The sequence below is a fragment of the Oryzias latipes genome, chromosome 11, assembly GCF_053564925.1.
Source record: "Oryzias latipes strain Hd-rR chromosome 11, Olatipes_Hd-rR_3.1".
NCBI lineage: Eukaryota > Metazoa > Chordata > Actinopteri > Beloniformes > Adrianichthyidae > Oryzias > Oryzias latipes.
Window position 1 is genome coordinate 7,998,388 of NC_136247.1, and position 18,646 is coordinate 8,017,033.

General features: G+C 39.1%; 2 protein-coding genes and 1 long non-coding RNA gene across 3 annotated transcripts in view; 1 reads left to right on the forward strand and 2 right to left on the reverse strand.

The window, feature by feature from the left end:
- Positions 1–1,102: 1,102 nt before the first annotated feature.
- On the reverse strand, positions 1,103–5,090 carry LOC144995576 (uncharacterized). Its single transcript, XR_013659126.1, has 3 exons — positions 4,751–5,090; positions 2,260–2,362; positions 1,103–1,981 (listed from the first exon to the last, which is right to left on the reverse strand). It is a non-coding gene; the product is annotated as an uncharacterized LOC144995576 (long non-coding RNA).
- Positions 5,091–5,096: 6 nt separating this feature from the next.
- On the forward strand, positions 5,097–9,990 carry LOC101172593 (tumor necrosis factor-like). The gene is made up of 4 exons (XM_004074335.4): positions 5,097–8,207; positions 8,305–8,332; positions 8,420–8,470; positions 9,104–9,990. The coding sequence occupies exons 1-4, from the start codon at positions 7,902–7,904 to the stop codon at positions 9,556–9,558; spliced, it is 840 nt and encodes a 279-aa protein (XP_004074383.3). The 5' UTR covers positions 5,097–7,901; the 3' UTR covers positions 9,559–9,990.
- Positions 9,991–17,344: 7,354 nt separating this feature from the next.
- gabbr1b (gamma-aminobutyric acid (GABA) B receptor, 1b) overlaps positions 17,345–18,646 on the reverse strand; it is a 34,129-nt gene continuing 32,827 nt past the window's right edge. The window contains exon 18 of the mRNA XM_023960059.2: positions 17,345–18,288. Coding sequence (XP_023815827.1) covers positions 17,998–18,288 — 291 coding nt within the window. The 3' untranslated portion in view covers positions 17,345–17,997. The remainder of the gene's footprint in view (positions 18,289–18,646) is intronic.

The following is an 18,646-nucleotide window of genomic DNA, read 5'->3' on the forward strand; positions in this document are numbered from 1 at the left end:
GGGGATTTTTTTTACTTGTCAAATCCCTGTTTAAATCATAAGTTTAGAAGCCAAGGTGTGAAAGTGAGCTGGAGAGATGTTAATTGGGGGGGGGGGCATTTTTTTTTGAGAAATCCTGTTTCACTTCCTTCCCATGAGGTTGCTGGGTATACTCCCCTCCTACTGAAGTGCAGTTCGTCACTGGAAAAGGATGTTTGTCATTCTCCTTGCGAGATTTTCTCTGCACTGTTTTTTTAGCCCACCCAGTCAGTGCAACTCACACATATAAAACTTTAAATCTTTGGTAATTTAGAATCTTTCTGATCTCTTGAATATATGTTTAGAGCAGAGATATCTTTTGGTGTGATTCAATCTATTCAAGTTCAATATAACTAAATTTTAAATTTCTCTTCCTCTAAAGCTCTTCATCTGTTCCTTTTCCCAATGAGATGCTCTAATTGACTAAACTTCCTCACACACCATTCAACCATTCAGTTAGGATGTACCACAGGGCCCCATGCTGGGACCATCCCCTTTAGAGTTTACATGATTCCATTAAAAAACAATAACATCAGAGCATACCTTTCCATTGTTATGCTGACAATGGTCAGCTTTACTTATTTACTAACCAAGGAGATGCTTCCCAGAGAAAAATCTCAAGATTTTTGGAAGTTTAAGAAGAAGGTATCAAGGATTTTAACCACGTCTTAGAGATTTGAGGGTTCCATGAAAACTCATTTTCTTTGAAGTTATTTTGGAACATGAGCACATTAGGGATTTATTTTTTGAAGATACAATCAGCCGCAATTACATTAGTTTGTCTCCAGTTCTGCTTTAGGAACTTTAGAGTCATTCTTTAAAAAAACTTTGACCTTTGTATTTTTTTTTCTAAAATTAGTAGTTTTCTATGTCAGAGAACAGTTTGTCGATTACAATGATGACCTGGCAAGAGGAAAACATTAACAATTGAATAAGTCATGACAGCATTTTGGAGATCAAGTGTTTGATGCTGCCACACCAGAATACATTTAAACACATCATTAGATCTAAAGATTTATATTCGCAAAACTCAATGATCTGTTAAGCACAACATTCATAAGTTCATTCATATTCATTTATTCAATCAATCAGGTACTTAATAAATAAATAAGTAAATACAAAACTGCAAATTGCTAATTGTTTCAGAGGAAAGTCACTAGGGTTTGTCCCTCTTCATATGTTCAGTCCCCGAAGATGGTCGCTGGGGACGGTCTTCTTCATGTGTGTTACATTTCTGAGGAAGGTCACTGGGGGTTACTCCTCTTCATGTGTTCAATGCCAGAGGAATATCACTGGGGTCACTCTTCTTCATGTGTCATGTATATGAGGATAACCACCAGGGCTGCTCCTCTTCATGTTGTGTTCCAGAGGAAGGTCGCCAGGGGTTGCTCCTCTTCATTTGTCCTGTCAGCAATGATGGCCTGTGAGAAGGATTGCTGGGACTGCTCCACTTCGTGTGTTCTGTCCCTGGGGAGAGTGTTCGAGACTGCTCCTCTTCCTGCCTGCTCTCTGTGGTTTGCCGTTATATTTCTCTCATTTGTTTGGCTGCACAGACCAGAACTTTTTTCTGGTTTTGTTTTTTGTTTTGTTCTTCCAAGTATTGCGACAAAAACTGCCACTTTTGGGGGATACTGTGAGGATGAAGTCCTTTGTTTTGGTTTATTTTTAGCTATGTTTTCTTGGTTCTTGTCGTGTTCTTTTGTCAGGCTTGAATTTCCCCACTACCACATTCTCACCTGGTTTCATTTGAGAATAATTGACAGCCATCGTCATTTCAGTTATTTATCTTTAGTGTATTTACGTGTTGGATTTTTACTCCATCCCTGTCAGATCATCTGCTTTGTTACTCTTTATTTGCTTCCTCAGCTCTTGGTCTTGTCATGTTCCAGTTGTAAATTATTAATTGTTCAAGTTTACTCCAGCAAGCCTAGTCTCTTGCTTTTTGGGTCCCACACTACCAGTTCTAAACAAAACAAAGATTTAATAACACTTAAGCTTTTATCAACTCCAACTGCGGTTTGTAAAGAGGAACTTCGAAAAACTAAAAACTCATGCAAATAACTAACTTCCACAAAACAGAAAAGTTCAAAAGTTACTGTGCAAAGTCAATACAGATCACTTCCTCAGCAGTGATGATTGGTCACCCATGTCCAAGTTTTATAACAAACTTTATGTGCACACCAGTCTATTTACACCGCATGTATAGATACAAGCACAGACAAACACAGACACCAAACTTACTGATTACACTGTAGACCTTGGGGCAGTCCGTGGTGGAACTCTCCCCATCTTGGGCAGCAGTCGTGGTCAAACTCAGTCTTATCTTTGCTTAGAAAGCAGTCCTCTGTGAAGCATCATATGCAAAAAAAATAAAAATAAAAAATAAAAAAAAAAGCCACACAGCTGTGTTATCGTCAATAAAAATGTCTAAATAGATGTGTTCTGGATTTTGACATTTTGAGGAAGTTTAATGTCTAAGTTTAATGATTCCACACCAGAGCAAGTTTTAAAGTGTTATCTGTGCTTGTTTTTCAGGTTGAATATTTTTAACCTCTTATCAACAAGGCTTTCTCATTTGATTTAAAGAACTACATACTAAGTACTCCTGTACATTAGTCCCAGCATCTACATAGCTGCAAGTCTTTTCTGAGGATACTGGTGTTAAAGAACAATTCAGTACAAAGGAAGACAAAAAACTGTACAATTCTTTTGGTGAATTCAACAGAGACATTGCTTTTTGTGTTCAGTTCTGTGGCAGAAGGATAATCACATGGACTCACCTTGGAGTTTGGAGTCCAAAAGTAGGATAAAAAAACACAAGTGCTGCATGCTGCTATAATCAGTGGAGTCTATATTGTGTTTACAATAGAGCAGAAAATGTTATGCTTGGTCTTGTACTAAGAGAGTAATGTATTTCAGTCAGACAACTCTTGCAGTAAGAAATATTTATTTGACATTTTTCCACATTCTTTAAGTTGGCATTCACATATTTTCATTTTGGCATAAGGCTCCGTTCAATTCCATAAAACTTCCATAAAATTCCATAAAATTTCCATAAAACTTTTCGGGTAACAAAACCCCCCTTTACGGAGCCCACAGGTGGAAGCCGGGGAGGAGGGTGGGGCGAAGAATGAGCTCTGAAGGTAAGAAAGAATGAACAACTGCGCACCTGGCTTAAATAGGACGCTGAGCAGGTGAGTTAATTAACTGAACCGCCCTAGAGTATTTACCTGTAAAACACTGCAGCGAGTATCTGCCCGAAATACGATAAATCGTCATTTCATAGGGGGCAGTATGATGCTGTGGGCCATCATACTGCCCCCTCTGAAATACATGAAATTCTGCCCAACTGAAACTTTCAGTTATCAAAGGCAATCCCACAGTGTAACCACATTATATATAAAGTTCTGTCTGAGCCAAAAGTTTCCTTGTGGATGTCTCTCCCGTGACATTGGTCAATGAGGCAGAAACAAAGGCTTCAGGGTATCAATGAGGAAGTCTTCGTGTTTTCACACCCACAACATCTAATAAGTAATGATTTACTAGTTTCCACTAATTAGCACAACTTAATGCAACAATGCTTTGCCTTGAATACAGAAGTTAAGAAAACATTCAAGCAATAACATTTATAGATTCAGTCAAATTACTTTTATTGTTTAGAACTATGTATCATGCAGCACCGTCTGCCATGGTATCATAGATACTTTGCTCTTTTGTTGTGGAGTCCATGGAAAATTACCAGCCGCTCATGCAGGTGTCTCATACATGTAATGAGTCACGTTATGTCATATTGCTTAGGGAACTTGCAACTGCTCAGAGCTTTGGTTTACAGTTTAGTCTACAAGAATAAGATTAAAAATGCAGAACGTGTTAATTTGATGAATCCACTTAAAGTAAGCTCAAAATGCTGCAGCACCGCTTGGACATTTATTGTTACAAGTGTGCCGATATTAAAGAATGGATGGCTCAGTTGGCTGTGTGTAAGACTTGCACATAGGAAACCAGGGTTGGTTTCCTGGGGTGCGCAATGAGCTTCATCCAGTGTGGGTCCTTGGGCAAGACCCTTTCTGTCACTGCCCAACTATGAAGCCACAAGAGGGGCAAGTCTGGGTCCCCCAGTTCTGGTCCCTAGCCTGGATAAAATACAAGGTTGTGTCAGGAAGGGGATCTGGTGTAAAAATCTCTGCCAAATATACAAATCATTCAATTTATCAGTCAGCAGGGCTGTCCAGACCCGGGTCCCTCAAATCTCCCAACCTGGATTTCCCCCCAATATCCCTTCCTTACTCAAAACTTGGATCATGTGAGCTCTTTCAGTCAGAATTTGGAACAGTCTGATTTAAATATAAAGACAGTAAGGCATGGTAAGGCAGTGGCGGCTAGAAAGCAAGCAGGGTGGGAGATCTGGCAATGACAATGACAATGGTTGGAAGGCCCTGGTTTACAATGACTTGTTGATTCTTTAACCAGGCTATGTTTGTTTTTAGAACTCATAGCTATCCCGATTTAAACTCTAAAAAATTTGGCAACATTTTATTCTTCTCTTTCCACACCTTTTCTTAGTGTTCAGATGACAAATCATGTGAGGTCACATTCAAGGGGAATTTTGATCAAGTTCCATAAGCAGCTCAACTTGTCACAATGTAAACAGTCATACATATTTGTATCTAAATTATGCAAAGATGCTCAAAGGGTTACCCACATCAATCTGTGCAGCAGAACATCTATTTACCTAATGGAATACTCCTTTCCGAGTCCTCTTTCTGTCCATGTATAGCGATCTGGGCCTAAGTGCAGGTGCCACAATTTCACATCCATCACAGGTGACAACAATAACCCTTTTGATTGGTTTACCATACATCAATGAATGGCATATAGAAGGATTTAAGTGTGTAAAAAAGTGAAATTTATATTTTCCATTATGGTTTAATTTCACAGAGCACAACATTACTAGCAGTTTTGCTGTAGTTTTACGCTGTTTCATGTGCGACTCAAGGTGTCGTGATGAAAGATGAAAATGAAGATGAATAAATGAAGATGAAATCATAGATTGAGCAGGTTCAGCAATCTGTGCCAGAGTCCAGGAAACTGTGTTGAGGGCTCCATCTGCAAGCCAGCCACAGCAAGATTTACCCAACAGTACTTGATGGAAAACAGAAATCACAGCAATTCAATCAATTCAATTTTATTTATATATTCCAATATTACAACAATAGTCGTCTTAATGGGTTTCATACCCGTAATTGCATAAGAACATGAAATCAGTCATAAAATACAATAGGTAATTGCTAAACTAAACAGACTAAGCTAAACTGGGCATCTCTGCCCTAAGACCCCCCTTCTCCATAAGGAAAAACTCCTTTAAAAAATGGATTCTGGGAAAAAAAAAAAGAAACCTCATGGATGTCCACATGAACGAGGGATCCTCTCCCAGGATGAATAGGTGATGTACCAGAACTCTTAGAGAACAATTGACTTATCCAACCCTACAACTACATGTTTAAATAGTGCAGCAGATGGGCTTTGTTGCAGCCTCTAATGGCCTTTACAGGTTCGGATGGTTCAGGACACTAAAATCTAATGTGAAATGGGAAAAGAAACAAATCACACAAGAAAGTTCAAACCTTTGCAAAGGGGAGAGATGCATCAGACACCATCAAGCGAAAGCTCCCCTGTCCTCTGCTCTCTCTCTGCTCCCAAAGCAGACAGCTTTTTTTTATTATCCAACAGAGCAACATGTAAACATGTAAAATACGTCAACACAAAGATCCTGTGACTTGCAAGCAAGCAGATATTTTCGTGCCTGGCAAAGTCGATCACTTTCGCAAGTCTAGTCTGCAATCCACAGCTGTCTCTGTTCCACAAACAACTCAGCACAGAAAAGAAAACATAGACTGGGAAGCACAGACAGCCCTGCCGTTGACCTCAGCACCTCTTTGCAGCAAGCAAGCACAGTTCACATAACAATGTTCATGAACATATATGGAATCAAGTAAATGCTTAATCAAAGAGCATAGAAATATAATGGAATCCCTGATCACTTCCACAGCTACATCCAGATGGATTTCGGGGACGGCTGGGGGCACGAGACGAGCCCGAGGCAGGGTCCACACCCAAGTGTAGGAGCAGGAGCACAGGTGAGCCAGAGGCGAGGTTAACGGCCAAGTACAGGAGCACAGATGAGTCAACTGCAATCTGGAATCACTCAGCTCCCCCTGGAGCGGAGTGGGAAAGAGGGACACCACAACACAGCAGTCAAGCAAAACAGAGGTCTTGGGTAAATAATGACATGCTTGGTGTGAGAAAGTATTAAACAGGCAAAATGTTAAAGATCTGTTTGACTGAAAGACACATTACTTTAACTGATACTTCTAGTTAGATTTTTCCGTCTTTGTGATTGGTTGTTTTTTTTTTAAACTGTGCTTGTTACAAAAGCCAAAGATTTCATATTTTAGATAAGACATCCTGTAACTGTAGCTGGAATTTCAATGGCAGCAAGTATTGTTCTTAATCACTGGAATATGTTCAAAGATGAAAAGGAGGGTCAATACAAGGAATTAAAACACATTCTACTGAACTTCACAAACTGACCATACCGGTTTAGTTCAGTTTCTCTCTTGGGTTTGATTTTTTTAAAATTTTATATGCCTACTAAATTATATTTTTAACAAATTCAGATTTATAAACAACTTCTATTTTTAATATAAAATACCATCTGACTAACAACACACTGAATATATTTTAAATCAGAGATTGGATTTGATCTTTGCTGTTATTTGGGGTCGTATGAAAAATAGCAATCATTAAATTATTTTTATCAATCAATCGAAATGAAAAGCATATGAAAAGTAAGAAAAGTAAAGCTAGAACTAAGGAAAAGTGTGTGAAACAAAGTAGTAAAAGAAACCCTGTTGAGAAATTGTTAAATTGTAGTTCCTTTTTTTACAATTATATTAAAAATGATAAATAGCAAAAATAAACCATGTGAATCCATTATTAAAGTAGTTTTTCTGTACAGGATAAAATTGGTCAAATTAAATGTAACCTTAATGATTAAAACAGTAGAAGGCATAATAATTTAATATAAAAAGGAATACAAACAATTCAGAAATACAAATTTACTGTAAGTGAACATCATCTAATCGAAAACTAATGTTTTTTTTTTTCTTTATTCACAATTTAAAATGTACAAATTGTTGAGTTTAGCTAATCTCATCTGAAAAACTACTGAATGGAAAACACGTGAACATGAATTCAAACCTTTCACACACATACATTTGCTCTAAAATGTTTCGATCTCACAAACATGTCTGAGCCTCCGTGATTGTAATCAGTTCAGCGGTTCTAAAGATCCCTCTGTCTTCATGTGGGATTCGTCACCAATCCTATGTAAACAAAAGATTGTAAGTGTGATGAAGTAAAAAGGCTCCTCCTTCTGGTCTTTGTTGGCAAGAGGCTATTTTTAACAAAAAGGAAGTGTGACGTTGCCGGCCATGGTTAGCTGCTCTTGACACATCAATCACCACTCTGCATTATTTCATACACATTTTGTGAGTCACTTTGGCAATACTGGCAAATTCAGTAGCCGTCTGAGAAAAAGAAGGTCTATGCGTGTGTTAATTGTTGTGATCAGCATGGAGTATGCCACACAAACTAACTCAATTATGTGGTCGGGGTTTAAAGGTTGTGGTTTTTTTCTCTGTGGCAGCCCTTTAAGCAGCGGGGTGTGTTAGTTTGACGGCGTCAAGGTGCAAAAAAGGGGTTTCTACAGCTGCTTGCGTGTTAGGGTTGAGGGGGAAGGTCATGCAGGTGTGTAGGAGTATGTGGTGTTGTGACCCTCCCAGTGTCTGGATCTCTCTTCCTCATCATATCTCCACTCTCTCATGGTGAGTGACATCATTGGAGTTTCCCCAAAGCAGGAAGCTCCTTTTAAAAGAGGCCCTAGCAGATTCAGCACACAGAACAAATCAGAAGAAGGACACAGAAGAAGAGCGAACCAGAGGAACAGACTCAGAACCATGGAAGGTCAATGCAGTGTCCCAATGATCATCAGTGGCCACACAGAAGCGGAACAACCGAAGAGTCTGAGAGGGAAGCCAAGCTCCAGGATCGCAGCGGTGATGCTGGCCGTCATTCTCTGCCTTGCCACAGCCGCTGCAGCGGTACTCTTCTTCAGCTCGCATACCAAGGTGGGTACACACATCTGAGAATACGGCAGTCAGGACCTCTGCTCTTCTAAACCCAGCAGTTCTGTAACCGTCTTCTTTCCTTCTCCTTTTGAAACAGCATCCAGAAGTACACGAAGACTCATTTCGTAAGTCCTTTTTCTCCAATTCTCTCTGCATCAGAAGATCAAATGGTCAAGCTGGAGTTTAAAAATGTGTTTTGCCTTTCTTTACAGATCTCAAACTCAGGCAGATTTCCAACGTGAGAGCAGCCATTCATGTGGAAGGTACAAACCAGTCTTTTTAGCTTCTCTCCAATTCTTTTAGATAATGATTGTTCAGAGAAAGCTTTTAGAAAGTGGTGGACATTGGACGCAGTACAGTTACGGTACTCCCAGTCAAGGATCGTACCTCTATTGTTGAGGTACTGGAGCGCAAAGGGCTTTTTTAAGAAAATCTTAAAGAGATCTTAAAATTTATTTGTATTTGGAAATTTATTTCAATCTTATTTCAAGCAATAAAAGATAGTTCTACTGTGGCAAAGTATTGGGTGGGCCAACGATAACTAAGGATATCAACAGGAAAAGCTGAAACGAATTAAAGGCGGTTCTGTTTTTAAATACACAAAAAAAAGAAAAAAATTGAAATAAATATTTACCAGTCATCTTTATGTGCTAAAATCCCTAATAGAAGTTTACTGCTACAGTAATTAAGTGAAAGCACCTGTAGCTGTACAGCCCTGGTTTTGTTTTGTTCTCTAAGGGTTTTATTTTAGGAGGTTTTTGAGTCAAATGATGAAACCACTCTGTAAGGTTAAAAGTGACATCTAAAGCAGGAAGGGGTTCATTGAAGGTTAAAGAAGGAACTATGTCACTGGGATGCTGCACACCACAAACTGACCTTCTTCTTCTTTTGAATAGGAAAATACAACCCCTCCCTGGACACCTCCATTGAGTGGATTAGAGGGGTGGATCAGTTCCACTTCCAGGGGGGTCTAGACCTGGACAACAATGAGATTGTGATTCCTCGCAAAGGCCTCTACTTCGTTTACAGCCAAGCATCGTTTGAGGTTAGCTGCAGCGGCGACGCCAGCTCCATGGTCCAGCTTAGCCACACCGTGCAGCGCTGGTCTAGTTCATACGGGAGGGAAGACGACAAGACCTATCGGACCATTCTGCACTCGATACGCACGGCATGCCAGAGGAAAGAAAGCGATGAGCAGGATGCCAATGGAGACTGGTACACCGCTGTGTACATGGGGGCTGTGTTCAACCTGGAAAAAGGGGACAGGCTGAGGACAGTGATGAAGAAGAGCATGCTAGAGCAGCTGGAGGACAATCCGGGGAACACCTTCTTCGGTGCGTTTGCTTTGTAAGGTTGAAGGGATCCCCACCTCGTCAGACCTGACCTCTGACTTTTAATACTAGCTTGTATTAGCGAGCCTTCCAGTGACAGCAGCTATGGTAGCTGCAGCAATGAACAAAGGTGCCACATGACACACCAAAATGTTGTGTACTGTGTACTCTCAGTGTCAGTAGGTACCTTTTGATGTACTGTAACTTATGTGTGAATGTGCTACTGATTCTGATTTCACTACAAGTGGAGAACAGACAACATATTTAAATAATTTATTGTTATATTTATTTGCTTTTTTGATGGTATTTATTATTTATTTATTTATTTATTTGTCAGTGTGATCTGTTACTGCTGTACTGTTTATGATCAGTGTTTTAAAAAATTCTGTTTTATTCAACTGTGCAGAATGAGAGGGTGCCATAGCGCCGTTGGAATAAAAAGAGTTTGTTCAGTAGAAGTGTGTTCTTGTGTGTGTATGTGGGGATGGAAGTGTCTGAATTCTGCGTAGACCCAGCTGATGTGTTGCTGCTGCAGAGCAAGATCAGATGGTGCTTGTGAGCAGGAAGCAGACGAATTTGGCGAAAGCCCTGCGGTTGGTGACGTTACGCTCACTGCACGATAACCACTACTGTGTGGAAGAAACTGCAGCTGTTTTTTTTAAACCAGGTAGAGTGGTTAAAAGTGTTGTTCCAATAAAGACGCGTCATCAGTTTCTTCTAAGCTGAAGCCTTTGCTCGGTACACAAACTTCTTTCTTGGATATAGAGTGAAGTTAAGTGATGAGAACACTTTCCTGCATTTTACTACTGATTTGTTAATTTTGTGCCACTAAAGCCTTTAATTTACTTGCAATAAATTTGAGACTTTTGCCAATTTCTAAAGTGGCTAAAACGCTTTAAGAGCTCTTCAGGAAATTGGCATAGTTTTCAAACACAATGCTTATCTCACTCAACAGTTCAGTTCCGGATCTTGATCTTTGTGCTAATGAACCCCTGCACAAAACATGTGTTGGTGATCAACACACACTATTTTAAACCTACAAGTTTGAGGTAAATGTCTGCACTGCAAACTATTTGATACTTGCAACGAATTAAAACCTTGTTTTTCGACAATCACGACATTTTACAAGGTTTGCAGTTGTTTTAACTTATTTATGCTCTTTCCAAGCTTTTCACATAGTCAACACAGTTAATAATTGTTCAGCTCATTTGGAGCAAGAATATAAAGCAAAAGAAAAAGTGTTATTAAAATGAGTCAAAACCCTTTTGCTCCATACTCTTGATGAAAGAAAACTTGATTTGAGGTTCAAACCCCCAAATTCTTGGTTTATTATGAGGATTTTATGCTAAAGTTCAATTTTATGATGATTTATTACCATGGGCTAATTTTGTTCATTATTTGTTCTAAGATGAGTAATTTCCAACTTATTACTTGGATTTTTGTCTCTGTAATCAAAATGAACTCCAGCTAGGTATATATAACTAAAAACATTTCCATTTGCATAAAGATACAGCAAAAAAAAAAACTTATGACGAGCTGTATACCATTCCATTTGAAGTAACTCTATCTCAACAGCTTTTTTGGTTTGTTTTCCCCTTTTTAAGGAACTCCTTGTTTCTAGATTTTGATATCTTATTATAAGATATCTTGTTAAATAAAAATAAATTGCTGCATGGACAGATGATTTTACTACTTTCTAGTGATGTTGCTCTAAAGATTAGTGTCATTTTCCTTTTTATAGGCTACAGCTTTTTGCAGTGAATAGATTTTGCCCACAAAGCCTTTCTGAAATGTTGGTTGAACTCAAAGAGTGCTTCATTAGTGCTATTAGCTGAAAATTTTTAGCTGCAATAAATCTTTTTCTTCTTTCATCTCAATGCTAATCCCTGAGCAAACAAAGGCATTGATTAGTGTATAAAAAAAAATAGAAATAGTGTTAGATTCACTAAAAACATTCAGCTATATCTCATCAGATAAAAATAAATTACAAGTGCATGTTGGTATAGGTTGCTAAGGTAAAAATAAAAAAAGATATCAGATGAAAAAATTACAAGGAACATTTCTGTTTTTGACACTCAGGAAGCCTCTTTTAGCAATCATCTAATTGTGGATATCAAAAGTGGGAAGTAGTGCTTATGAGGTCATCATCCACCATGACCCTAATCTCCTTTTCTATTATAACATCTCTTTTTCACGGGTTCCTATGGTTCCATTTAGAGAAGGTGAAAAGGGGAAATCCCTCCAATCTGGTGCTTCCCCATCATTAACTCACAGAGAAACAACACTGGAAAGTCTTCATTTCATCACACCCGTGGGGTTGCCAGCGTTTTCTCTACTTTGAGGTTTTCACTTTCAGTTTGGACATTTTCAGCTGTAGCATCAACTGTCCCAGCTGCAGTCGTTTTCTCGGGTGGAACTCTGAACTGAGAGGGAACTTATTAACATAATTTAAAAGAAAGTAGCATCAACTAACGGCAAGCCGTTGTTCAGGGTCAATTGACGTGTTAGAGTAGTAGTAGTGATAGAATAGAATAGAATAGAATAGAATAGAATAAACTTTATTGTAATTGTCAGCAGCAGTCAACTTATTAAATTTCGACCTTTGAGACAAGGTAGAGGCAAGGTTATCACCTAAGCTTTGTTCATTCATATCCATAACCGTATAAGGACATGGATGGGACATGTGGTGAAGTCAACCTCTGATTTGATTTGAGATACCTTGACCAGATTGCATCACCAAACCACAGTTTTTCAAAAATAGGAAAACCGGAAGTTAGATCATACTGGTCTTTACATCCATACAACACAACATATTTAGCTGCATACATTTCTTTAAATATTACTTTAAGTTTTATTCTCAGAAAAAAAATGCTTCTGAAAAAGCAGTTCTTTTATTGTGTTTTTCTTTGGCCAGAGTAAATCACTGGTCTCCATCAAATTATTCTCTCATTTTGTGAGTGACATGATTGATTTGGCTTTGGTTTTATGACAGAGGCCCTTTCTGACACAACCTTCAGCATTTACCCAAATTTAGGACCAACCCACAAAAGCACTGGACTAAACCCTCTACAGTGTATTTTTTAAACGGGTCTTTCCAGCTGATTTTACTTAAATTTACTTTATAGTTTAAACCCCTTTGACTCTTCTTTGTGAACTGCATATATTAATGAATGGAAAAATCATAGCAAGTAGCAAGGAGGTTCCAAAGTTAATTTTTTGCATGCTCTGATAAATGTATTAAAACACCCCAAATTTCCAGGCTTAATTTAGAAAAACAATGCAATAACTAAGCAAAGATTTTTGAAACTGGAAACCCCAAGTACTCTTTCCTTTTTTTGTTATTTTTTTCACTTTTCTGTCTCATATTTTTAGAGTTGATGATGTGTATTTTTTGTATCATCACCTTTTCTTGAAAGAAAAAAATGTAATTGTTTGTAACACATGCAGTACAGTTATCTGTTATTTAGAAGACTATTCTAGGATTGCAGAGGTTGTATGAGCATGCAGTGTAGAGGCTTGTTTGACTGAAAATGTAGCGCTAAAGCAAAGTCCCAAAACAGCAAGAGCTTGCAGACGGTTAGTTGATGGAGGAGCAAGCTGCAGCGTGTAGGCCCTCAAGATAAATCATCAGAAACCTTCTGCATCTGCTTTGTTTCTATGGATGTAATGTACAAATGAATTGAAATACCACCACTTATCAAGAAATTAAATAAAAACAAACACTTTTTTGAAGACTAAAATGTGTGATTCATTTAAAATTTTTTTAGAATGAATGGTCAAACATATTTTAATTTACCATTTAGAATGAAAAAAAATCTAAAAAGACAGAAACTATGGGCAAATTCTTTTTTTACACCTTTATAGACAAGTATTTGCTATAACAATAAATGCCTACATAGCGTAAAATCTAAATAACAACCTTTCGTATATGGTGGGAGTGCAACACAACCAATAAATAAAGCTCAACAAACTCACAAAAAAGGCTGTTTTGGTATTTGGTATCAGTTTGATTGTACAAAGACTGTTACATGCAGGGATTTTTTTACTGTATTTACTCCATCTTTCCGCTGTATGTGCATCTTCTTTTATTTTCTTCGTCTCCTCCATCTTCTTCTTGTGGTTTAAATGCAGGAGGCAGCAATGATGAGGTATAACACTGCCACCTTCTGTGTTGGAGTGTAAGTCGAAGTGGAGGACTACCTAACTAGTCTCTAAAAAAACAAACAAACTGTATTCTGTCCAGTTCTCCTCAAAAAACCAATGACAACTCCATTCAAATTCTGCTCCCTTCCCAAAAGCCTCCTCAAACTCAACCCCTCTCCCTCTGGCAACAGTACTCTATCCTCCAGCAGCCATCTTTCTTCCCCATACAATTCACAGTGACACTAAATGTGCTCCACTGATTCTTCCCCTTTCCCTCAATCACACAGACCGGTGGGATGTTTCCCCAGTAAATGTAGTGTATTATCTAAAGCTGTGTGTCCTATCCTCAATCGTGATATTATGATTTGATCTAAGATTCATACCTTTCCCTATTTTGTCTTGTATATTGAATAGATGTCGTGTCTGCATGTGGTTCCTGTGCTGAGTGAAGACATCTGGAGACCTGACGAGTTGTCCAATCACGCCCGAGGGCCAACCACCAGGCCTTCATATAAGCTATTTTGGATCACTGGAAAAGGCAGATCTTTCTTGCAACTTTCATATTAATGCTTATGTCCTCTTTATGCTGGATAGTGTGGGAGGTTTGTGGACAGGTAAGGCAGGGTACACCATGTGGCTCATCTTCTGTTATGCACTAGGTAAGTTGGTTGGTGCCACCTCTTGTGTGTTTTCATTCCCTTATGGTAGAGAAGTCAGTGGGACTTTTGTTTTCTTGTGTCTGTTTTAGGATGGCGACAACTGGGCTGTGTTTTGTTTCTCTTTATTTCATTCCTTTGGCCCAACCTTGGTCCCTACCTGTCCTCCTCCCTTTATCAAAAGAAAACCTTATAAGTAAACCATTGTGTGTTTTATGTTACTGTATCCCCAAGCCCTAGACCTGCATGTTAGTACACGCAACAACGAAGGATGTTGTGTAAGGTGCACTCCACAAAGGGAAGGAAAAACTGCCCACTGTGCACCACATGCTGCTGAAAAGGAGGACTGTCTTCACTTACAGTCTTCAAATCTGCAGTTCAGCTCTATTTACATTGAAATGAAGTGGTTTTGATTGGGCCTTAACTGAAGAAACTGAGAGTTCCTGCATGAATCTCTCACAGCACCAAGAACCAGCTGGAAGGAGCTTGTTTCATGGTTATTTAATTTAATACGGATAGTCGTAAATACACACAGCAAACTATTTAGAAAAAAAAATCAAATTTTTTATTTTGTCTGCATTCTTGAAGTTTCTGGGACATAAATAAACTTCACACCCAGAGATAAAAACAGCTGAACGTCACCAGTTCTTTCATCACCCTACTTATAGTCCAGTATATCCAGCACAGCAGATGGTGCTTATACACTAAATTTGAAAAAATCTGTGTCATTATCTCAGGTGTACAAACAATAGATCTGAAGAATCACAGATTTAAAAGCTTAAAATAAAAAATAAAAAATCAACGAAAACTGAAGCTGACAACAAAATGCCAACATTTTATTAATAATGATGTAATGAAAAACACGTGTAAATGTACAATTAAATCACTTGGCAGAAGCTTTTATCTAAAGCAAACAAGCAATGGAATCCAATAAAAAGCTTTTGAGGAAGACCAACACTTGTGACTGAAGAAGACTCAAACAGAATATCATCAAACATTATGTCTGCTTTTCTATGATTTTAAATTATTCAACCAATAATTAACCATGAAAACATTTTGAGAGTGCATGATATTTTTGGTATAACATTGGTATTATCAGTTAATTGCATAAAGAGATCATTATTGGCATTGGCTAAATTTAAAATGTATCAAACCTAAACACGTCTTCAGATTCTTTTTGTTTTAAAGTCCTGGAGACAGGTGGTGTCTGGGTAATGGGAGAAACATTCATTCACCATCTAAAATGTATCATTAGCTCTAAATCCAGAGCAGAAGCAACAGAAAACCAAGATGCAATTGTTGGATCCCAATTATTAATAAAGGTCAACATGTTTGAATATATTTATTTCCTATTTTACAACATAATAAAACGAATTCACAGTAGTTAAGAAGTGCTAACCACTGAGTTTTGGACAGGTCTGATAAATACATCATAATGCTTTTACACACATATCCATCTAACTTCAATATTTAAGTCAACATCACAAAAATCAGATTTATAGACACTGAAGTTTTGGTCTTGTGTGAGTCGTATTCTAAGACCCACACTCGTCTAAAATGAGCCGGAGCCACAAAATTTGCAGATTCGAGGCATAACAGGGCTCTGAAGTTAGTGATTGTTTCCTTGTGTGGTTCTGGTTTCTCCAGAAAGTTTCAAGTTCAATCACTGCTCTGCAAAAAACCCACTGAAAGTAAACAGATCGGTTTCTGATAAAAGACTGGAGGTGGAAGACCAACCTGATGACGATGGCAACTTCAGAGACACTCGAAAAGGTTTAAGATGTGGGCTTTCTTTTGCATTGTGGAATAATTCAAATGTAATTAAGAAAAGTAAAATTCCTTCTAAAAAAGTTTCTAGAATTAGCTTTAAAAAAAATTATTTTGTAGAAAAAAAACAACAACAAAAAACCCGAAGAAAAAAAAACAAAAAAAAAAACAAAAAACCCGAAGTTGGAGAATTTGGAGCAAAACCACATAAGGAATGTGAAAGTAGCAAAAAGAGAAGAGCTTGCAGCAGAACTGGGATGTCGGGCTTTCCTGGCTGGGCTGGGGCGGCGCTCTCTTTCCCTCTGCGCCTCCCTGCTCTCTGGCTCTGGGGGCCTCGCGGCGGTCCTGCTGGCCCTGGCCTGGGTGGCGGTCTTGGTCGCCCGGGGGGCGGTTGTTCCCTGCCTGTTCCCGTGTGGCGCTGGGGGAATTCCGGCTGCCGCTGCTGCTGCGGCGGGGGTATGGGTGTGGGGGTGGCTGGGCGCTCCTCCTCCTTCTTTTCACATTCCACCATCCATTTTAGAAGAACATAAACACTCACCTGAGCACAGGTGTTAGCTCACCTTTGCACTAATAGTTTGCATGATTGAATGAATGAAAGATTTCACACTAGTTGGTTTAAAGGCATAAGTATGCGTTCGTGAACACTATCTGTTTTGTGTGCATGTTGACATGTGGACATTTCTGCGGCTAGCAGGTGTGTTGATAATATTTGAGTGTGTGTGAACAGGCCCCGCCCTTTTTGTACTACATGTGAACCGTACCGTAACGATAAACAACCAGTAAACCTGCCTGCTCTATGCTGCTTCATGGTCTTACCCCCCTTCCCCTCCTATTATCACCCTCCTACCCCCCCTCTCTCTAACGTCCCTCTCTCTTGTTCCCCTCTTTCCTTTTCCGTCCGGTCCAACACCAAAGATTTTCAAACATGATTGAAATTAATAAAGTTTGGCCTCAATTACAAAAGGGGTTTATTCAGACATACCTTTGGTTTGTCTGAAGATGAATAACCCCTCTTGTTAAAGTAAAATATGTCCAACACAAGAGGCCCTCAGCTCTCATCTGTCTGCCTAGCTGTTGGACAGGACAAGTTAAAAAAAAAAAAAAAAAAAAAAAAAAAAAAAGAACTGGGATGTCGGGGTTTCTGTTTCATTTGATTATTTCCATCTCTGGGAGAAAGTGAGATGTTGTTGATGTTTTAAACGCTAAAAGGAAAATCCAACCACAAAAGGTGGAAACCAACTTTTCTTTTTTCTAATCTTTGATGGGGGTCTTCATCTGCAACATTTTCAGAACTCTTTTCTGATCTTCTGGGCAATTTTTAAAAAATGTTTTTGATTGCAGGTGTGTGTGTGTGGGGGGGACGAATAATTTTACAGAACTGTGCCCCAGCAACTACATCCTTTTTAACTTACTTGACCTTTTCAGACTTTAACTGTAAGCCAGTCACTGTAAAACAGCTGCTTTGAGGATCCAGAGCCTTAAACTCAATTCAACAGCTCTAAACTGCAAGCATCCTCCACCGTGAACCTCTGGAGGTTTGAGTCTGTAGTGGCACCAGTAGCTCCGTTTGAGATACAGCACAGCTCTCATTTAGTACTCGGACACACATTTAACTAAGCTGGCGGAAGTTTTCACGCGTGACTTCTGTAAAACGGCACGGACCACATTGTCAAAACTCACAGGTTCACATTTTCTAAATCTGCAACACACACTGGCAGGAACATGAACTACTGAGAAACAGCAAGCGTTGCTCTCTTGATCTTGACTGATGGAAAATCTGCACAGGTACGTTTGTTCTTGTCAGCATGTGGAGGTTCTGGTTGGAAGATTTGGGTTTGAACTGGGCTGCCTGTAACCTGAAGGTGCCGTGGTTCAGTGCTGGAGGAGGGGATGTCACTTGTAGAGCATCTGCAGCCGACTGGTGTGACAGTTGTTCACATTGATCTTGTTGTCAGCTTGGTACAGACTGGAAGAGTTTGAGAAGGATTGTGGGGCGGGGTGGGTGTCACAGATGGGCGCAGAATACCCCGGGGGTGGGGCCAGGGACTTTGGGTCACTGAGAGTGACAGAGAGCAGGGGAAAGCTATGGTTCTGGTTTTGGGTGATGGTGGATGGTGGTTTCCTGGTGCGCAGGGCATGGCGTTCAGATAGTTGGTTCCTCAGTTCTGACACTCGTTCTTCTTTCTGAGGAGACAGAACGGTTATCACGTTAGAAAGGCTCAAAGAGACAAAAAATACATGTTCAGTGAGTAAAATCTGTCCAGATGGAGACGTTTAGTCTTATTGATTTGGATCTAAGTAGGACTCTCTGGATAAACACCATTAAAGAGCATTGCTAAAGTGCTGAAAAAACCACATCCCGTAGTCTTAGCAGATACAACTCACTGAAGTAAAACTAAAATCCCTGTTGAAAATATGAATTTTAAAGTAAGACTATAGTTACAGGCTCTGCCATGTTATAAAAGCTGAATAGATCATTTACTACCTGACACATTCAGATGCTTAAAGACCCACTCCAATGAAAAAAAAAAAAGTGTGTTTG